The sequence below is a fragment of the Equus asinus genome, chromosome X (genome assembly GCF_041296235.1).
Source record: "Equus asinus isolate D_3611 breed Donkey chromosome X, EquAss-T2T_v2, whole genome shotgun sequence".
In the NCBI taxonomy this organism is placed as follows: Eukaryota; Metazoa; Chordata; class Mammalia; order Perissodactyla; family Equidae; genus Equus; species Equus asinus.
The window spans coordinates 7,222,258-7,242,628 of record NC_091820.1 but is presented as its reverse complement, the minus strand read 5'-3'; the positions used below and the strand labels follow the sequence as shown (position 1 = coordinate 7,242,628).

Here is a 20,371-nt window from a genome sequence, read left to right as displayed (position 1 = left end):
CATGGCCGTGTTTCAGTAAAACTTTATTCACAAACAGACGGTGCACTGGATTTGGCCTTCATGCTATAGTTTGCCAAACTCCTGTGTGTACAAATGTTACAATGAATTGTTTAGTAGAGTAAATGATTAATTTGTTCCCTGAACTAATTTGTCCTCATTGAAGCAAAAGCCTTGAACTTGGACAGAGTAGGCGATGGTTTATTTGGGAAACACATCTGGGGCGCAGATGCAAGTTGCTCCCTGAGGATGCAGGGGGTCGGGCCTGACCTAAGCTGGCGTGACTCTGCTCTGTAAGTGTGTGGGTGAGGATGTGAGCGGAGGCAAGCAGGACACAGCTCATCATCACGAGGCCAGTCTTTCTGATGGCTGTAACATTCTGATATTCCTCACTTTGTGAAGGACAAGCAGGACACGGCCTTCATTTTCAATGATGGGTGCCTTTATGGAATTTCTTCCTAATCCACCCGTTAGTGTCCACTTATTTTTACACACATTCTATCTATCTCCCACCTTTAAAAAGTGAAATATCTTAGGCAAAACTATCTTCATACTCTTCTTGTCTTAGTTCATACTCTATCCCTAATAGTTGCTGACTGGCATGATTATTCCTGAGGACAATATTTTTTTTTTTACAAGACAAGCCAAAATCCAACAGGTCTTACAGCCTCTGAGAATACCTGCTCCCTGCTCAGCACTTAGGGATTTTCTCAGCTCCCCCTTTAAGGGTTTTTTTTTTTTTTTTCGATTGGACAAAAATCTAAAATGGGTCAGCAAACTATAGCCCATGGGCCAAATTTGGCTGCCTGTTTTTTTAAATAAAGTTTTATTGGCACACAGCCTCACCCATCCATTTACCTATTGTCTATGGCTGCTTCCCTGCTACAACTGCAGAGTTAAATATCTACAGAAGAGGCCACATGGTGATCACAGCTGAAAATGTTTGTTTACTATCTGGCCTCTTGCAGAAATAATATGCTGGTCCCAGATCTTAAAAGAAAGGATTTTAGGGGTGCTGGTGTCATGTTTGTATCCAAGCAGTGATTGGAAATCCATTGGCCTACCTGCATGTGACATAACACACATTACCCCATGCTCGCTGCCTCAGTTTCTCAGCCAGCATCATGTATTACCACAGTTGAATTTACCAAACTTTTTCCTATGATTGTCTGAGACCTGTACACTGGGCAGAATGGGCCTACCAGTTGCACCAGTGACTGTGGAGTTTGGACACCATGGTATTCGCATCAGCTTGTAACTCATTTCCTGACTTTAAATGCCTTATACCTGATGTGGTGTTGAATGACAGGCAGTCCTCCAAACCAGTGTTGAATTCTCGAAGAAGTAACAGCTACAACAAGATGTTTAGGTGTGACTCTGCCAAGATTTTATAATGGTTCAATCTTCAAAACACAAATGTGAATAGTGAAATAGAGAGTGCCTTATTATATATATAAATAAACTCAGGAGTCGAAAATCCAGGTGTTGCTATCATGTGTTTTTTCTAATCTTGTAGGCTGTAAAGTACACAATTTTATAGTCCTTCTGAGCTCATGGGAGTAATGCTTTAATTTTGAAAAATCTCAAAATAATATTTTAGAATATTCTATATGTTAAAATCTGCAGCCTTGATTCATGTGGTTTCTGGTCTGAATTCTCTTGAGCATGAATGCATCCTAGGCTGGATCGAACAAGGCAAGGGTTGACCATGAGGATAGCTTATACCATGTGTTCTGGTTGATCCTGACCCATGCTGTTGCTGACGAGGGAGCGCAGCACCTTTGGATCCCCTATCTTAGAACTGACAGACTGGGAGCTCGTGAAGGCAGGGACATGTTTGTATTCACTATCTTACTGTGCTTTTTAAATCTGATTCTGAAAATATATTATTGGTCATGCTAAACAGTCCTTTTTCTCTGCCTTTTTTTGTTTTGTAAACTTGTTTCCAGGCCAACCATTTAAACTGGACCCCAAATCTGCACATCGAAAGCTAAAAGTGTCACATGATAACTTGACAGTAGAACGTGATGAGTCATCATCCAAAAAGAGTCACACACCTGAACGCTTCACCAGCCAAGGGAGCTACGGCGTAGCTGGAAACGTGTTCATTGATAGTGGCCGGCATTACTGGGAAGTGGTCATAAGTGGAAGTACCTGGTAGGCAATTATATCTATTGTCATCCAATTATAAAAAGGCACATCTCATTCTGTACTTGGTCAGAGCATTGACCCGTACCAGGGTCCATCTTAAAGAATAATATGCAGAAAAGCTTTATCAGACAGCTGTTGCTATGGTAATGCTGCATAACAAACACCCCAAAATTCAGTGGCTTCAAACAATTATTTATTATTCCTCACCAACTCCCACATCTGTGGATTAGCTGATCAAAGCTAATCTCAACTGGGCTTTGCTTTAAGCTGTAGGTTGGATCTAGGTCTGTTCTATATGTCTCTTCATCCTCCTTGGATGTGTGGCCTACCCAGGCTGTGCCCTTCTTAAGGAGCCCAAGAATACAAGCCCAACTATGCAAGCACATTTTAAGCCTCTGCTTGCATCATGTCTACTAATTTCTCACTGGCCAAAGCCAGTTATATGGCCAAGCCCAAAGCCAATGGTGCAGGGAAGTATATTCCTCCCATGGAGGTGAGAGGAGGGAGTGAATATTTGCCAAGCAGTCATCTAATCTACCATTCAACCAATAGAAAAACCTTTGTTTTAAATCTGTCCATTTTTCATTTATGGCAAGAATTGCAGCTAAGATGATAGAGTCCTAGTCCCTGGAAGAGCTTCTCTTTTATGCTTAAAAAGGGTCAGCAGACTACATCCCTTGGGCCAAACCTAGCCCGCTGCTTGTTTTGGTAAACAAAGTTTTATGGGAACATAGCCATGCCCGTTCTTTTCCATATTGTCCATGGCTGCCTTTGAGCTACACAGCAGAGTTGAGCAGTTAAGATAGAATCCAATGGTCTACAAAGGCAAAACTCTCTGGCCCTTTACAGAAAAAGTTTGCCAATTCCTACTCTAAAACGTTACTCTTCAACATTTTAAAAACTGATTTCTGTTGCCTTGGACATTTTGTGATTCTAGACTGGGCCAGTTGGTGCAAATAGCTGAGGGCTGGGGATGGAGCAGTGATCATTGGCTGGAAATCATTTCAAAAGGTCTGGTAGGGGCCAGCCTGGTGGCGTAGTGGTTAAGTTCACGCACTCCAGTTCGGCAGCCCAGGGCTCATGGGTTCGGATCCCAGGTGCAGACCTATGCACCACTCATCAAGCCATGCTGTGGCAGTGTCCCACATACAAAATAGAGGGTGATGGGTACAGATGTTAGCTCAGGAACAATCTTCTTCATTGAAAAAAAAAAGTTCTGGCTAGATCCAGCCCAGTGACTTTAGTGCACTGAGTTCTTTAGGTCTAAGGGCAAAGGCCAAGATGCAGTCTATGTTAGAATTAGTTTACCATGCCAATTTAGCCTCCCAGAGCTGACCTTGCCTATCCCACAGCCTGCACCCCTTCCTCTGGCTGTTGGTCTCATGTGCCTGCTTGCTATTGCTCCAAAAGGGAGCTATTTTATTTTTATTTAACAAGCCCTCATCTAGCACAACTATGTGCCAGGCACTGGTCTAAACATTTTACAGATGATAACTCATTTATTCAACCTAACAAAGGTAGGTGCTAGTGTCCCGTTTTACAGATGAGATGACTGAGACACATGCCTGAGGTCACAAAGCTCATGGGTGACGGAGTTAGGAAGTCTGTACTGAGGGTGCAAGCTCTTAAGCAAGCATCCGCAAATGTTGTCTGTAAAGGGCCAGAGAGCCAATATTTCTAGTTTTGCAGGCCTGATGATTTTTGTTACAACTACTGAACTCTACTGTTGTAGTGGGAAGGCAGCCGTAGACCACACATCCACAAATGGGTGTGGCTGGGTGCCAATAAAACTTCATTCATAATAACAAGCAGAGGGCCAGATTGGGCCCATGGCTTGTAGTTTGCTGATCCCTGCTCTTAACCTCCACGTTATATTTTTGAAACATTAGAGTCACTCCTTAGAGCTTATAGTGGTGTACTTAATGAGTAACAGCTTAATCCATCCTTTAAAAAAATAAAACTCAAAACTGCATAACTTGAAGATAGTATTATAACTGTGTTATTTTTGATATAAAGATGCTCAAACATTTATTATAAAAAAAAAACTTTCAATTCAAATCTATGCACATAATGCGTTGTGTCTAAGTCCCTGATAGTGCTGGGCAAGTCAGCTGAAATCTGAGTAAAGTCAAAAGTGTCTCATTTCTCCCAACCATGGTGTCTGTATTGGCCAAGCAAGTAGATTTTCTTCTGTTGTGATCCTCACAATTCTCTTTGCCCAGAACCTTTTTCTCTTCCAACATCCTGCTGGAGGATGGAGTACAGATCCTTCCGCCCCACTCGGCTCTGGGCCAGGCTGGCATTTACAGTCTTTAACTGCACTGGGGTGAGATAAAAGCCCAAAGGAAAATACAATGAATTTGTGCAGGTGCAAAAAGCAAACATTTCTAGTTAATTAACGTGCTGTATTAATCTGGGATGGAATCCAGTGTCTAAATAATTCCAAGCCCATTAATAATTATTTATGATAAATGATACCTGATCGTTATGATCTCATTCCCATTGATGAATGGTGCGGGGAATTCCCCCAGCCCACTTCAGTGATGTAAACACAGATCAGCATTACCTTGAAAACGCCCTCCAGATGTCAAACCAACTCTTGAGGGGGGAAAAATTGTAAAATTAATTGCCACACTTTGGTTCTTTGCAAACCTGATTGTGTCAATTGCAGAAAACTCTCATGTAGGAATTAGTTTAACATTTCCTGGGAGATGTTAGCGAGGAAGGGGTGACTCCAATGATCAGATGCCTATGATGCCTTGACTCGCAACAGCTAATGACACATATATTTTCTTGTGAAATATAGTCCTGACTTTAAATTAACATATATGTTATGATCTGTGCAATGGGGCATGTTAACATTGCTCTGAGAAACATAATTTTTATACTTTTTGAATTCTCTGAGTCTCACTGCGTAACTTAATGGAACATTACCTTCTGCCTGCACTTTTCAAGCTCAGTGGAAATATGTACATAGTTTTACAGATTAATGATAATATAATGGTATTTTCCTTTGCTTAATGGACTATACACTTAGTTATTTTCTTACTCTCTAATGCTGTTAATGTGCACTTGGTGTTTTATGAAATGGTGTTAACTAAACGTGGGTTCACGCAAAGACTACTGGGCCAGAAGTCAAGGAGGAGGGGCCAGATTCTGGTTTTTGCTCCTAATTTTAACTTTCTCTGTGTTTTCCCATTTGCTAAATGAAGTCAGTCAGACCTGCCTCAGCTACTTCATAGGGGGTTCAGTTAAGGTTCAAATGGGAAATAAACGTCAAAGTTCTTTAATAAAAGATACAAATGGTGTGCAGCAATGAGAACGAAACAACACAGACGTATGGCTATTCTGTAATGCAAATGCGGGTTCCAAATTGTCTGAAAAATGGAAATGCTGTTTGCCAGGGAATAGAGAACACCTTTGGAGAAAATACTTAAAATTGCAAAACAAAAGCATTTCCCAAGTGTCTCAGTGAGGGTTCGGCAGAAAAACAGAAATCACTCTAGGTGCTTCAAGGAGGAATGACCCAGAGGCTTACTGGAGCCCTGGAAGGGCTGGGAGTGCAAGTCAGGGAGCCTGCTGCTCCAGTCCACGAGGCCACGATGAGCTGTGGGTGCTGGAAAACTACCCACAGCCCAAAGGCAAGTATACCCAGGAGCTCACCCGGAAGCTTCCACAAACCTCACCTCTATTGTCTGCTGTCTGGAAAAGACTGTTTCCCTCCTCTTAGAGCTTCTGGATCTTGTGCAAAGGCATCGCAATGGCAGAACCTGCACCAGACTACTAGTACTGGAAAGGGGATTCTGGGAAATGCCGAGCAAGATCTACAAGAGAGAAGAGAGGAGGCCAAGTTGACAGCAGACAGGCTGGTATAGTGGGCTTAACGAATTATCAGTTCCATCCTCTCTTTTAATTCAATGATGGCATGTTATATTCATTATCTTTTTTAACACACCACTCTTAAAGTGATTGCATTTTAAATCCAACACGTGATTTTTCAAAGAATATCGTTTTATCAAAGACCAATGAAGTTTTTCTCTCTGCATTGGGTAAGGTTCTAGATATCAATATCCACTTAGACTGGTTTCTGCTATAACATATTAAAAGTTGAACTCTGAATCATTCACTCTTTATTAACAATAATGGGGTTTGCTTACCTTAATAACTGAAATACTACAAATATTACGGAGACATACCTCAGCAGGATAAAAAGAGATTAAGAAGCATAGAACGTTGTAGAAAGAATTCTTAACATTTTTTTGAGCAGTAAGAGAACATTTAGAATAACCAGGATATCCATCTGTTCAAAGACATTCAGAATGTTTTTTAATGTAGTAAGAAATATAATCAGAAGGGTTCTCGGGAGTGATGAATTACACAATTTCTGGTGAGAGAAGGCACTAGAGAATGTTAAGTTTGTGGCCTTTTGAGTCATCCTAGGTTCAAATTCTGATTCTGGGACTTACTTTATTATTTTTGCCCAATGACACATTACTAATAACAGTTACTGAGTATTCCATTTCTGGCCTTGTCCCCAGGATTTTACATGTATTCTTTCCTTTACTCCTCAAAGTAACCCTCAGAGATGGAGACTCTCATCATCTCTGTGGTATAGATAAGAAAACTGAGGCTGGGATATGACAAGGAACCTAACCACATAAATGAAAATTATTTTCGATGCTTGCTTTTTGCAAAGTGCACTTGAAATTGTAGGAAATGACAGACACAGTGTCAGTTGAAAAATTGAAAGTTGAAAGGAGAAGTCTAGGGTGGTCCTGTCCAGTATGGTAGCCATGGGCCACACATGGCTATTTAAATAATTTAACAATTAAAATTAAAGTTTGGTGGAAGGGGTGGAGCAAAATGGTGGGGGGAGCTGACCCGGGGACTCTCCCCTCCAAACTACAACAAAGGATTGGAAAAACTGAATTTCAGCCAATAAACCTAATGTCAGAGCGTCAGAGACCTACAGCACCAAGACGAAGGAGGACAGAGAGGCTGCTGCTGGCCTGGGAGGAGCTGAAGCAGGATAGGAGAGAACTTCGCTCCTTCCCCTAGAGACTGGGATCGCTGCTGCGGGTGCGGGAAGGAGCGGGGGAGGGGCCGCACGACCAGGGGATTGTCCAGGACTCCCGCCACCGGTGCAGTGGAATCCCCTAATGGGGGAAAGCTTCCATGCGTGGGGACCCCATCAAGCCAGGGCCCCCAGGAGACCAGAGAAGGAGAGCTGATTGGAATCCAGATCAGCATGTGAGAGAAACTGCCCCTCCTCCCCCAACCCACGCTGGGCGCCGCCATCTTGCCTGAAGGTGGAGAGCTCAGAACATGCGGCTCTCGACCCCCATCTAGTGGCGACAGTCTGTAACTGCAACCAAATTCTACCATCATGCGCAAAAACCGCTCCTCTACCATCCAGCAATTTATAAAAGCCCCAGACCAGAAGGAAAACAATAAAAGCATGGAATTAAGTCCTGAGGACTTGGAAATAGGTAAACTAAGTGAAAACGAGTTCAGAGTAGCTATCATCAAAAAACTCAATGAGGTAAAGGGAAAGATAGAGAAACAAGTCAATGAGTTCTGGAGTTACTTCACAAAAGAGATTGAAACTATAAAGAAGAATCAAACAGAACTACTAGAGATGAAAAATACTATGGACCAGATAAAACAGAATACGGATTCCCTGAATGCCTGGGTAGACACCATAGAGGAGCAAATTAGCATAATCGAAGATATACAGGCTGAATAGCTCCAGACAGAGGAAGAAAGAGAACTAAGGATTAAAAAAAATGAGGAAAATATCAGAGAAATAGTGGGTTCAATGAGGAGAAAGAATTTAAGGATCATCGGAATTCCTGAGAACGTGGAAAAGGAAAATGGAGCTGAAAGTGTGCTTAATGAAATAATAGAAGAGAACTTCCCAAATCTAGGGATTGAGGGAGAAACGTGTGTGGAGGAAGCTTTCAGATCTCCTAGATTTGTCAATGTAAAAAGACCTACTGCAAGGCATAGGGTAGTAAAAATGGCAAAAATGAAAGACAAAGAAAGAATACTCAGGGCAGCAAGACAGAAGAAAATAACCTACAAAGGAACTCCTATCAGACTTTCAGCAGATTTCTCTACAGAAACCTTACAAGCTAGGAGAGAATGGAGTGACATATTCAAAACTTTAAAAATCTTCAGCCAAGAATACTCTATCTAGCAAGAATATCCTTCAGATATGAGGGAGAAATTAAATCTTTTCCAGACAAACAAAAGTTAAGGGAATTTGTAACCAAAAGTCCTCCACTACAAGAAATCCTCAAGAAGGCTCTCATACCTGAAAAAAGAAAAAAGGGAGAAAGGGGTCACAAACCACAGGTAGGGAGACAGATAAATAGAACCAGAACAGGATAGCAAATATTCAACTACAGCATTAGGATAAAGGTAAGGAAACTACCAAAGCAAAGACGATCTTATCACTCTAACTACAAACTCATAATACGAGTTGGAGTAAGAAATCAAAATAATAATTTAGGAGGGTAAGAGGAAAGGGACTAAATTAGTCTAGGCCAAGTAAGTAAGAGACCACCAGAGAATAGACTATATTATACACAAGATTCTAAATACAAACTTCAGGGTAGCCACTAAACTAAAAAACAGAACAGAGCCACAAAACATAAATAAAGAAAAATCTAAGAATCCCAGCATAAGAACTTGCAGAGTCAATGGATAGGCTAAAACACACAGGATGAGAAACAAAGTTAATACAGGAAAACCAGATAAGTGATAGATTGACAGCATTAAGTCCACATGCATCAATAATCACCCTCAATGTAAACGGATTGAACTTTCCAATAAAAAGACACAGAGTAGCAAAATGGATTAAAGAACAAGATCCAACAATTTGTTGCCTCCAGGAAACACACCTCAGCCCCAAGGACAAACACAGGCTCAGAGTGAAGGGGTGGAAGACAATACTTCAAGCTAATTAATAGCAAGCAAAAGAAAGCAGGTGTTGCAATACTTATATCAGATAAAACAGATTTCAAAATAAGGCAGGTAAAGAGAGACACAGAGGGACAATATACAATGATCAAGGGGACACTTCATCAAGAAGAAATAACGCTCATAAATATCTATGCACCCAACACAGGAGCACCAAAGTTCATAAAGCAAGTATTAACAGACCTAAAGGAAGATCTTAAAAACAACACAATAATAGTAGAGGACCTCAACACCCCCCTCACATCAATGGACACATCATCCAGACAGAAAATCAACAAGGTAATAGTGGAGCTAAATGAAAAGACAATTGGACTTAATAGACATTTACAGAATGCTTCATCCTAAAACAGCAGAATACACATTCTTCTCAAGTGCGCATGGACTATTCTCAAGGATAGACCATATGTTCGGAAACAAGGAAAACCTCTACAAATTTTAAAAAATTGAAATAATAACAAGCATCTTCTCTGATCATAATGCTATAAGGCTAGAAATTAATTACAAGGAAAAAGCTGAGAAGGGCATAAGGATGTGGAGACTAAACAATACGCTACTGAACAAGCAATGGATCATTGAAGAAATTAAAGAAGAAATAAAAAAATACCTGGAGACAAATGAAAATGATAACATGCCATACCAACTCATATGGGATACAGCAAAAGCTGTATTAAGAGGAAAATTCATTGCAATACAGACACATCTTAACAAACAAGAAAAATCCCAAGTAAGCAATCTTAAACTACACCTAACTGAATTAGAGAAAGAAGAACAAACAAAGCCCAAAGTCAGCAGAAGGAGAGAAATAATAAGAATCAGAGCAGAAATAAATGCTATTGAAACAAAAAAGGCGGTAGAAAGGATCAATGAAACAAAGAGCTGGTTCTTTGAGAAGACAAATAAAATTGACAAACCACTAGCCAGACTTGCAAAGAAAAAAAGGGAGAAAGCTCAAATAAACAAAATCAGAAATGAGTGAGGAGAAATAACAACAGACTGCAGAAATACAACGGATTATAAGAGAATACTACGAGAAATTATATGCCAACCAAATGGATAACCTAGAGGAAATGGATAAATTCTTGGATTCCTACAATCTCCCAAAATTCACTCAAGAAGATGCAGACAATTTGAACAGACCAACCACAAGGAAAGAGATTGAAACAGCAATCAAAAACATCCAAAAAATAAAACCCCAGGACCAGATGGCTTTCCTGGGGAATTCTACCAAACTTGCAGAGAGGATTTAATACCTATTCTTTCCTAGCTATTCCAAAAAATTAGGGAGGATGGAACACTTCCTAACACATTCTATGAGGCCAACATCGCACTGATACCAAAGCCTGATAAGGACACCACGAAAAAAGAGAACTACAGGCCAATATCACTGATGAGCATAGATGCAAAAATTCTAAACAAAATTTTGGCAACCAGAATTCAGCAACTCGTCAAAAGGATCATACATCATGATCAAGTGGGATTCATACCGGGGACACGGGGATGGTTCAACATCCGCAAAACAATCAACGTGATGCACCACATCAACAAACAGAGGAGTAACAACCACATGATCATCTCAATAGATGCAGAGAAAGCATTTGACAAGATCCAACAGCCATTTATGATAAAAACTCTGAACAAAATGTGCATAGAAGGAAACTACCTCAACATAATAATGGCCATATATGACAAACCCACAGCCAACATCATACTCAATGGGCAAAAACTGAGTGCCATCCCGCTGAAAACAGGAACAAGACAAGGATGCCCTCTATTACCACTCTTATTTAACACAGGACTGGAAGTCCTGGCCAGAGCAATCAGGCAAGAAAAAGGAATAAAAGGAATCCAAATAGGGAGGGAAATAGTGGAACTCTTGCTGTTTTCAGATGACATGATCTTATATATAGAAAACCCCAAAGAACCCATTGGAAAACTCGTAGAAGTAATCAACAACTACAGCAAAGTTGCAGGGTATAAAATCAATTTGCATAAATCAGTAGCATTTCTATATTCTAATAACAAGCTAACAGAAAAAGAACTCAAGAACACAATACCATTCACAATCGCAACAAAAAGAATAAAATACCTCAGGATAAATTTAACTAAGGAAGTGAAGGACCTATACAATGAAAATTACAAGGCCCTTCTGAGAGAATTGAATGACGATATAAGGAGATGGAAGACATTCCATGTACATGGATTGGAAGAATAAACATAGTTAAAATGTCCGTTCTACCTAAAGCAATCTACAGATGCAACACTATCCCAATCAGAATCCCAATGACATTCTTTACAGAATTAGAACAAAGAATCCTAAAATTCATATGGGGCAACAAAAGACCCCGAATTGCTAAAGCAATCCTGAGAAAAAAGAACAAAACGGGAGGCATCACAATCCCTGACTTCAAAACATACTACAAAGCTACAGTAATCAAAACAGCATGGTACTGGTACAAAAACAGGTGCACAGATCAATGGAACAGAATTGAAAGCCCAGAAATAAAACCACACATCTATGGACAGCTAATCTTCGACAAAGGAGCTGAGGGCCTACAATGGAGAAAAGAAAGTCTTTTCAACAAATGGTGCTGGGAAAACTGGAAAACCACATGTAAAAGAATGAAAATTGACCATTCTTTCTCACCATTCACCAAAATAAACTCAAAATGAATCAAAGACCTAAAGGTGAGACCTGAAACCATAAGGCTTCTAGAAGAAAACGTAGGCAGTACACTCTGACATCAGTATTAAAAGGATCTTTTCAGACACCATGTCTTCTCAGAGAAGGGAAATAATAGAAAGAATTAACAAATGGGATTTCATCAGACAAAAGAGCTTCTTCAAGGCAAATGAAAACAGGATTGAAGCAAAAAAAAAAACACCCACTAACTGGGAAAAAATATTTGCAAGTCATATATCTGACAAAGGCTTAATATCCATAATATATAAAGAACTCACACAACTCAACAACAAAAAATCAAACAACCCGATCAAAAAATGGGCAGGGGACATGAACAGACATTTCTCCAGAGAATATATACGGATGGCCAATAGGCACATGAAAAGATGCTCAGCATCGCTGATCATCAGGGAAATGCAAATCAAAACTACATTAAGATATCACCTTACACCCATTAGAATGACAAAAATATCTAAAACTAATAGTAACAAATGTTGGAGAGGTTGTGGAGAAACAGGAACCCTCATACACTGCTGGTGGGAATGCAAACTGGTGCAGCCACTATGGAAAACAGTATGGAGATTCCTCAAAAAATTAAAAATAGAACTACCATATGACCCAGCTATTCCACTGCTGGGTATCTATCCAAAGAGCTTGAAGTCAGCAATTCCAAAAATCCTATGTACCCCAATGTTTATTGCAGCATTATTTACAATAGCCAAGACGTGGAAGCAACCTAAGTGCCCATCAACAGATGATTGGATAAAGAAGATATGGTATATGAAAGAAGATATGATATATACAATGGAATATTAGCCGTAAAAAAAGAACAAAATCATTCCATTTGCAACAACGTGGATGGACCTTGAGGGAATTATGTTAAGTGAAATAAGCCAGTTAGAGAAGGACAATCTCTGTATGACTCCGCTCATGTGAGGAATTTAAAAATGTAGACAGAGAGAACAGATTGGTGGCTACCAGGGGAGAGGTGGGGTGAGGGATGGGCACAGGGGGTTGAGTGGTGCACCTGCAACATGACTGACAATCAATAATATACAACTGAAATTTTACAAGTTTGTAAGCTATCATTAACTCAATTAAAAAAAAGCCATTAAAATAGAAAAAAAATATGAACCAAAAAAACAAACAAAAAAAAAATTAAAGTTTGGTTCCTCAGTCTCACCAGCCACAGTTCCAGTGCCCAATAGCCATATATGGCTACCATATTGAACAGAGCAGAACATTTCAATCATTGCAGAACGTTCTATTGAACAGCTCTGGTCTAGAGAGTTCATTGTGTCTTCATGAGGGTTAGAAAAAAGGCAGTAGAACACAAAGTGCAAATTCTCTTGTAATGTCCGATCTGAAAATAGGAATGTAGAGAAATACAATGGCCCCTTTCCTCCCACTGTATGTTTGGGAGGGAAGAAGATGAGGAACACATGTGTCAGGGTTCTTGCCAAGCTTTCACTGAAGGAGAATGAACAGGAGACAATAGAGGATCATGTTTTCATGACCCCTGAGGACTATAGAAAGGATTTAACATACATGTGCAAAATGGCTCATTGTTTTTGTTGTCGCTGTTTTGTGTCTGCAGGTATGCCATTGGCCTTGCTTACAAATCAGCCCCGAAGCACGAGTGGATTGGGAAGAACTCTGCTTCCTGGGCACTGTGTCGATGTCACAATAACTGGGTGGTAAGACACAACAGCAAGGAAATCCCCATTGAGCCAGCCCCCCACCTCCGGCGCGTTGGCATCCTGCTAGACTATGATAACGGCTCCATCGCTTTCTACGATGCTTTGAACTCCATCCACCTCTACACCTTTGACATCACATTCTCACAGCCTGTGTGCCCCACCTTCACCGTGTGGAACAAATGCTTGACCATTATAACTGGCCTTCCCATCCCAGACCATCTGGACTGCACAGAGCAACTGCCCTGAGCACCTGGCCACGTGGAGCTGCTTTCTAGGGAATAAAAAGGGTTATGGCCACCATTTAGGGGACAGAGAAAGCACAGGCTTCACGAGTGTGATTAAATCCCGCCGAAAAGTGTCCAGAAATCAGCTAAGATAGGACTCAAAATGGGCAATTCCCCCTTTTACTGTGTTTTGTATTAAGTACAGGCTTTAATAATTTCTTCAATTTTTTTTTGTATTTACAGGAAAATTTATAGATTATTTATAAAAGAAACATAACCAGGATTACAACTCTTAGAATTATTTTCTTGTGCACATTAAGAGGCCCATAAGTTCACCAGCCCTTTGCAGCCTTTATTTCATCAGAGTCTGTGGGCTTGAGAAAGACCTCTTTTGTAGTTCCATATGCTTATTCACTTTCTCACCTCATCGTATGTCATACTGATCCCACCGTAGGTCCTGTCACTTCAACGGTGCATAAACAAAATATGCAACTATCTTAAAAATAAAAAGTAGTTTTGAGCCTAGTAGGGAAGTAAACGAGCATTCTTACTCTGGTTTATTTTGAAGTGTTCTAACTGCAATGCCAGAAACTTTGATTAGATCAGCTAGGATGGAGAGCAAAACGGAGAATGGAAAGAATTGACTTTGGAGCTTGGAATCTGCCGTGGTGAAGTCTTCACTTGCCCTCTGATGGCTGCTGAGGTAATGTTGGATAGCAGGGTTCTGAAACCTTTGGCTGTATTTTGCCCTGCTTTTCCCAGGATTAAGGATTCTGGGAGAACATTAAGAATGAGATTGCAATTGAAAGTAAGTCACTTTGAATCCTACTGATTATTCAGAAATCCGGGCTGATGTGTTTTATCAGAAGTAGGATTCTATTTCATGATATAAATCTATTTCGTTCTTCCTTTTACTAGATTCTTTAGACCTGTGAACTTTCTTCACTATATTTAATAGCTGTCCTGTTTCCCCTCCCCCAAATCATATTTCGTCTGTTGCTGGGGCTGAGGAGATAAACATCTTCTGTCACAAACAGCGGCACCACTGTGGATTGATTTTGCTCTCCAGGACATCAACACATGGCCCCTACCACCACTAGCATGTCCAAATATAAGTCACCCGGAAAACACTTAATATTTATGAGTCGGTAAGGACAAGGGATGTTGCGTACTGCTCACTAGTACCTCCAAAGTTATTACACACAGACCTTTGTTAAACACATCTTGAAAGGTGTAGAAGGCCCTCTGTATATTCTAGTGTAGTTTACCATAGAGTTGTAAGACAAAAAGAAATCAAACTTGCTATTCCCCTGCTGGAACCTGCTGAGAGAACCTGCTAGTAGGATATCGGATGGGATGCTTGGCAGGCTCACCTGGCGCGTCAGCAGGGCCCGTGAGGGAAGGCATTCTCAAGCAGTCTTTGGACCTGGGGTCCGGCATTGGTTCTACCCTGATGAAGGGCGTGACGTCTATAAACAGTTACATTTGCTAAAATATTTATCTGGGCTACTGAGTCGGCCATTTTGACTGAACAGACTGCTGGAGTTAGGCATTGTTTTTAGTGATTTTGTTTTTAACCAAATCAACCAGTTGTTTCCCTGAAATCCGTCCAAAGACCCGCGGTTTCAGCCTCACGTTTTGTGTTTGCGAGTCTGGACTTCACGGGCGGCTTCCAGGGTGCTTCTGTCCTCCTCACTGGCAGATGCTCTCCTTTTAACAGATAGAGTCTATATATTTCCTATATTATTTATACCCAGAGGAATATTTTGATAGCTACTTAGGACAATTTCACATCTAAAAGATGGACACCTCAATGGAAAACAGTTAATCATTCTCTGGAAACTTACTGATTTTTTTTTTTTTACAATATAAAAGCAATGTGTATTTGCCTTCCCTGAATAAACTGAAACGGCTGTCTCAGTAATTTTCACGTACTGTTTTCGGTAGCTGGGTAATAGATATTTTAATGCACTTTGTACACTAACAGGTTTTAAATAAAAGGGTCTAAAACTCAGCTTCTGAGTTTTGAAAATCATGGTTTCCAGGTACCAATAAATGCTACAGTTTGCCTTATGATGTTAATGTAAAGCATTTACCAGAAGGACAATATTTCCGTGGATATAATGTTTTTCAATATAAAGAAGTTACTGCTCAAATTTTCACTGCCAGCTGTTTAGGTTATGTTTTGGCTATTTTTCTAAGGACGAGAAGGATTATGTTATAATTTTGTTGTGGAAGTCTCACTCCTTGCTAACTTAAAAACACTGTGGATAATAGCAGTTACTATTTCCGTGTTGTCATATTTACAGGAAAATATGTATATGGTGAAAGGCCACAGTGTTTACTTTCATTACTGTAATGATGTAGAAAAGATTTCCATGTGGATTTTTTGCAAGCCTAAAAAATATATGCTAGAAACGTTTGCTGCAGTACAATTCTTTAACTGGATCGGGGTCATGGTATTTTGTTTTAGAGGTCCTCACTTCACAGCAAGAAACACTGCGATACAAGGGAGAAAGAGACGGCAGTGCCCATTAAATCAATACAACAAAATCGATGCAGCACCGACCGACGCCGCCAGGTCCGAGGTCGTGGGTATACGAACCGTGCAGTTGCCCAGGGCCGTGGGCCCAGAAGTGCCCAGTGCTTGGTTTAGTGCTCTGCTGTCACCGTCTTGAAATTCCTAATAATTTTTGAACAAGGGGCCTGCATTTTCATTTTGCACTGGGCCTTGCAAATTATGTAGCCAGTCCTCAGAACTCCGAATACATGGTACCTCTCTTCCTGGTGGATATAAATGAAGAAACTTGGATCCAATGTTGACAGTGGCTGGCCATATAATTCAAGTAGGAATCTAAATGGATTAAGATGAGAGTGGGCCTAGGTGAAGATTTTCTTCCCAGCTTTAAAAGAAAATGACTTCAAAAACTGCAAATGATGATGGTTTCTGCTGGAAAAGAGGAAAAGGCCCGATGACAAGCAGGCTTTTTTATTATGGTACTGATATATTGACCTTAAACTTCCTGAAGAATTGAACCAGCGCCCTCCATTGAATGTGGAATCTGCTTCAGCTCCAGGCACATATGCTATGCCTGCAGAGAGACACGCATATTGCTCGCGTCTATGTGCTTTGGTGTTGGGAAGTTGACGATCTGGTCTACCCTTATAAAATGTTTAAAAGGATACAAAGACGATGGGGGCGGGAGGATGTGTTTTAAATGGTGCTTCTCAACAAGGGGGCAATTTGGCAATGTCTGGAGTCATTTTTGGTTGTCCCAACTTGGGGGAGGGCGCCACTGGCATCTGGTGGGTAGAGACCAGGGATGCTGCTAAACATCCTACAATGCATGGCACAGCCGCCCCCGCTCCCCAGGACAAAGAATGATGCAGCCCAAAATATCAATAGTACTGTAGTTGAGAAACTCTTGGTTTGGGGGGGGGGACTTTTTAAAGCAAAACTCTCACAAATATCTTTTACTTTTCCTGTAATTGACTCAATGCCTAATATACCCGAAAAATAAAAATAAAAAAAGGAAAGGGACACCGATTCAATTCAAAACCTTCACTGCAGTGGCTCCTTCACTTTTAAAAATATTTACAAAAATCTGAAATCTGAAAAGCAATTGAAACCTGTGTAAATGGGAATCCACTGATAAGTGTCATGAAGATCTAGCTGTGATTTGCTTAGTTTGGAAATGAAAAGTCAGTTCAATCCCTGGTACTTGAGTCACACTGCCAAGCCCTCAGCCCAGAATATTCTCGCAATTGCTGTTGCTTTCTGGTTCTAAATAAAAATCATTTTTGTGGTTCCAAGTCCCACTGTCTGCCTGTCTCTGTTGCCTTTTCATCATGTTGTTTTTGCATCCATGATTTCCACAAATATTTATTCAACTTCTGCTGGGTTTTTGTACCACTATGCAGCACATAATTCATTTTCTTTTATGCCTGAAACTTTCTCACATCCACCATCCTGCCTCTCTACAGTCAAAACACAATTATTTTACAAGATTCAAAATATTCTCCAGGGAATTTAAAACTACAATGAAAGAAAACCTATACAGGAGTGGAGATCCAGAATAAGAATGGCTTGATTTCGAGTCTTACAGATGGAGTGGAGGAGGGGAGGACAAGGATGACTGGAGCCGAAGAGTGAGGGTTTTTACAGTGTGGTCTGGAACAATCCCAGCAGTTGGTCTATAAATCTATCCCCAACCCCATCCCATGGCTCACAAGACTTGACTTTCTCTCATTTGAGACAAAAGCCCTTTTGATGTAGGTCAGTGCCGTGCAGAGTGTAGTCAGGGGTCTGCAGCATCAGCTCCACCTGCAAGCTTGTTAGAAACGCCAGTTCTCCAGCCCCACCCCAGACCTGCTCATCAGAATCTCTGGGGGTGGGACTCAGCAATCGGAGTCCTAACAAGCCCCTCCAGGGGATTCAAAAGTGTGTGGAGCACCGGTCTGGAGGGCTTCAGCCAGTCTCATATCCCATATAAAAATGCACTTATAGCCTGAAATGTGTTTTCAAGGCAATGTGCTTTACATGCAGCATGGTGTAATGCAGTGATTCTTAACTTGGTTGAGCATTAAAAGCACGTTTTTTACAAATGCTGATTCCTTGATCTCATCCTGAAAGATTGGGGATGAGAAGGCCTAGAGTGTGGCTCACTACCCTGTACTTTTTTTTTTGAAGTGATTATAAAATGCAGCCAGGATTGGCAGCCAATGCTGTAGTCGCAGTGCTCGGCACCTTTTCCATAAAGGTCAGATGGTGAATATTTTACGGGTTGCGAGCCATATAGTGGTCTCTGTAGCAACTACTCAACTCTGTGACGGTAGAGGAAAAGCAGCCGTAGAGGATGTGTAAACAAATGGGTCTGACTGTGTTCCAGTAAAACTTTGTTTACAAAAACAGGCGTTGGGCTGCTCTCGGACCATGCGTCATTTGCCAACTCTTGCTGTAGCAGATACAGTACTGGCCTGGTGGCCCAAAGGCATCAGGGCATTCTCTAACTATCCCCTCACTGAGAACTAACTCAGCCATGTCCCCTCATGGCTCTGGGCTTCAGTGAGCTCTCAAGTCCTTTCCAACTTTGAATTACAGCAATTCTGTGAAATCACAGAACTCATGGAGAATTAGTTAAGGAGTGCTTAAGACTGGGCCACTCAAGGGCTATTAGAAGATTCTTCCGTTCAACAGCGTTGGGTGTGCCAGTTCTGATGATTAGCTTTACCTCTTTCATAATTTTGACTTGAATCAGGCCTTTTCACAAGTGACAGGTGTGTAAAATATATTCCCTTTAATAAGTTTTGAAGTACATTTAAGTTGAACTTTTGAAACTGAACAGACACTGTTGTGATTGATCACCTTTCAAAGTCAACTTGAAGGGCGTGTCATACACTCCAGAGAGTAGCCCACATCCCTCTTTTTTAAAAATTATTATTTTCAGTAATATTCAAGTAAAATGCATTGAAGAAGATGGTTGCTCATGATTATAAGAGAAGTATAAAAAGAGAGACATGTGGAACTTGCAAACTTCTTTTCCCTTGAGCATCATTCTCACTGTAGGATGCAGATTCAAGAATATAAAATAAAAATGGGGTCAAAGACTTATGGAAAAACCTGTCATGCAGTTGTCCTGTCTTAATATGGGCGATTTATGGAAAGGAATTCAGGCCTCCCCTTGGATTTTTTTCAGTCATGTTCTCCTAAGAGAATTATAAAGGCATGATTAAATAGGATGTTCAACAATTAACAAGCAAATATGTCACGGCCGAAAACCAATTACCAATTAAGGAGAGGCACAGAAAAATCATTTAGTGAACATTGGTCCTTTTGCATGGTCTATTTATTCTCAAAGCTCAATTTTTGATTATGGTCATTAAAAGCTGTTCAATTTCAGTGAAGTATTTTAGATAATAAAGCCTATTTCACCCCTTTCCCAATCTTATTCCCCCTTCAGCTTCTGCTCTTTCTTGCCTCAGCTTTTCTATCAAGCTCCTCAAAGGGCTATTCAGATGTTCTGCTTCTGTTTCCTCACCGCTCATTGTACCTCCCCACATTCTGTCAGGCATTCAGCGTCTTACTCTAACCAACAGCGCTCCCTGATGTCAAAAATGGTGTCTGCATCAACACATATTCCCATGGATGTTTTACTGGTCTCATCTTGACATACAGCAGCTTTCGAGATGTTGACAACTTCAGTTCTTTCTTTATCCTTCCCTAGACAACACCATCCACACCATCACCTCCTTCACTGTTTTATGCAGATGCCTCCCAAATTTAAATCTCTGGGTCTAATTTCTCTGCTAAGCTCAGTCCCAAATATTGACCTGCTTCCTTGGTAATCTCTTTTGGATGCTTAGAAGGCACCTCAAATTCAACATGTCCAAAACTGCACTCATGGTCTCTCCCCAAAACTTTGCCCTATCCAACCAGTTTCATGAACCAAAAACCAAGGGTTCGTGTTTGATGTCTCCTTCACCCTCTATGTCCAATCCATCACCAAGTCCTGTTGATTTTCTCTCTTAAATATCTCTTTAACTGACCTACTCTTCCTACAACTTCCAAATCCAAGCTTTCACATCTCTCAGTCTACAGCTGGCATAACCTGCTAACTGGTCTATCTGTAATCCAC

General features: G+C 40.7%; 1 protein-coding gene across 6 annotated transcripts in view; it reads left to right on the top strand.

The window, feature by feature from the left end:
• MID1 (midline 1) overlaps nucleotides 1-17,549 on the top strand; it is a 345,700-nt gene extending 328,151 nt beyond the window's left edge. For 5 of the 6 annotated variants that reach the window (XM_014855401.3, XM_070502346.1, XM_070502347.1 and 2 more), the window contains 2 exons: nucleotides 1,947-2,154; nucleotides 13,410-17,549. In XM_014855401.3, coding sequence (XP_014710887.1) covers nucleotides 1,947-2,154; nucleotides 13,410-13,758 — 557 coding nt within the window. In that variant the 3' untranslated portion in view covers nucleotides 13,759-17,549. The remainder of the gene's footprint in view (nucleotides 1-1,946; nucleotides 2,155-13,409) is intronic. The other variant, XR_011499667.1, reaches the window with a different exon arrangement.
• Nucleotides 17,550-20,371: the final 2,822 nt, after the last annotated feature.